The sequence below is a fragment of the Octopus bimaculoides genome, chromosome 14 (genome assembly GCF_001194135.2).
Source record: "Octopus bimaculoides isolate UCB-OBI-ISO-001 chromosome 14, ASM119413v2, whole genome shotgun sequence".
NCBI classification, from domain to species: domain Eukaryota; kingdom Metazoa; phylum Mollusca; class Cephalopoda; order Octopoda; family Octopodidae; genus Octopus; species Octopus bimaculoides.
In genome coordinates, this window is record NC_068994.1 from 14071379 (window position 1) to 14072868 (window position 1490).

The following is a 1490-nucleotide window of genomic DNA, read 5'->3' on the forward strand; positions in this document are numbered from 1 at the left end:
GTTAGACGTATAAATGCACATACACACATATATATACATACATACAGACACACACACATACATATTCCTGCTCTCACACTGATAGGTGTGTCTGTATGTGTATGTATGTATGCTTTGGTGACGAATAAATAAATGAAAAATATACATAGTAATACGAGACTTGAATAAAATACATACAAAACAACAAAAAGCATGTCTGTTTAAATGTTAATGCGACTGCGTGTTTGTGAATATGCGTATGTGTGTGTGTACATAAACATGCACATACATACATACATACATACATACATACATATGCGCACGCATACGCACACACACACATTCACTCACACGCAGACGTATTAACATTTAAACAGGCATGCTTTTTTGTTTTTATTGGTTTGAGCGTATTTCAAATATTTAATTTTTGTGTTTACTGTGTATATTTTTTAAATTTATTTATTTATTCGTCGCGAAAGTATATAAAAACCTCAGATTTAGCTTCAGTTCGAGCCATTTTTGTTATTTCATTGTCCTTTACTGCTTGGTGAGAAGAAGGAGAAGAAGAAGAAAAAGGAAGAAGAAGAAGAAAAAGGAAGAAGAAGAATCTCATAAGTTACAAGCACCTATAGAAAAAGAAAATGAAGAGCTTCATTTGCGTTGTATTAATTTTGTGCATCTCATCGATCCATTCACAAAAATGTAAGTCGTAACCATTTATATTTTCTTCATATTAAAAATCTCTTAACCCCGCTTTAGGTAGCAAATTAACAGAATCATGAGTGATCCGGACAAAATGCCTGGTGGTATATTATTCCAGCTTTTTTACATTCTGAGATCAAATCCCGTCGAAGTTAGTTTTACATGTCATCCTCCCAGGGGCGGTGGTTTTTGCTACGGTGGTTAAGCAAAGATGGACTAACGGCAGTGTTAGAGGGTCGGACAAAATATGTAGCGGTACTTATTCCAGGTTTGTGTATTCTGGGTTCAACATTACTTTTTATCCTCCCGTAATCGATAAGTTAAGTGCTGGTCTACAAAGACAGACTGACAGAAATATTAGAGGATCGGACAAAATGCCCAATGGCATTTATTCTGGCCTTTTCAAATCCCACTGATGTCAATTTTACCGTTTATGATCTCAGGGAGGAAAAAATAAAACGTGGTAAACTTGTAGAAACAAAAGTTGAACACTCATACGTGCATTCGAAGAAGTAACCTTATGGTATTCCTTGTTATATTCTGGTTCTTTGTGTTTCGAGTTCAAAATCACTCCCGCTAAGGATAGTAGTTTGGCACCATCACTTGGCACATTGGATCATTGTAGCGAACTCCATTCTTGGAGGTGTTTCGAGGATACTGTTTCTCCTTTCTTTCCGTCTAAGATTATACACACACACACACACACACACACACACACACACACACACACACACACATAAATAGCCTGTCCATGCTACCGATATTGTTCAAGGGAAAAGCAAAGGCTGATACAGCTCGGCACCAGTGAC

At 36.7% G+C, this 1490-nt stretch overlaps 1 protein-coding gene across 1 annotated transcript in view; it reads left to right on the plus strand.

The window, feature by feature from the left end:
• Positions 1–379: 379 nt before the first annotated feature.
• LOC106880818 (uncharacterized) overlaps positions 380–1490 on the plus strand; it is a 7108-nt gene continuing 5997 nt past the window's right edge. Inside the window, exon 1 of the mRNA XM_014930945.2 lies at positions 380–681. Within this exon, the coding sequence (XP_014786431.1) occupies positions 621–681 (61 nt within the window). The 5' untranslated portion in view covers positions 380–620. The remainder of the gene's footprint in view (positions 682–1490) is intronic.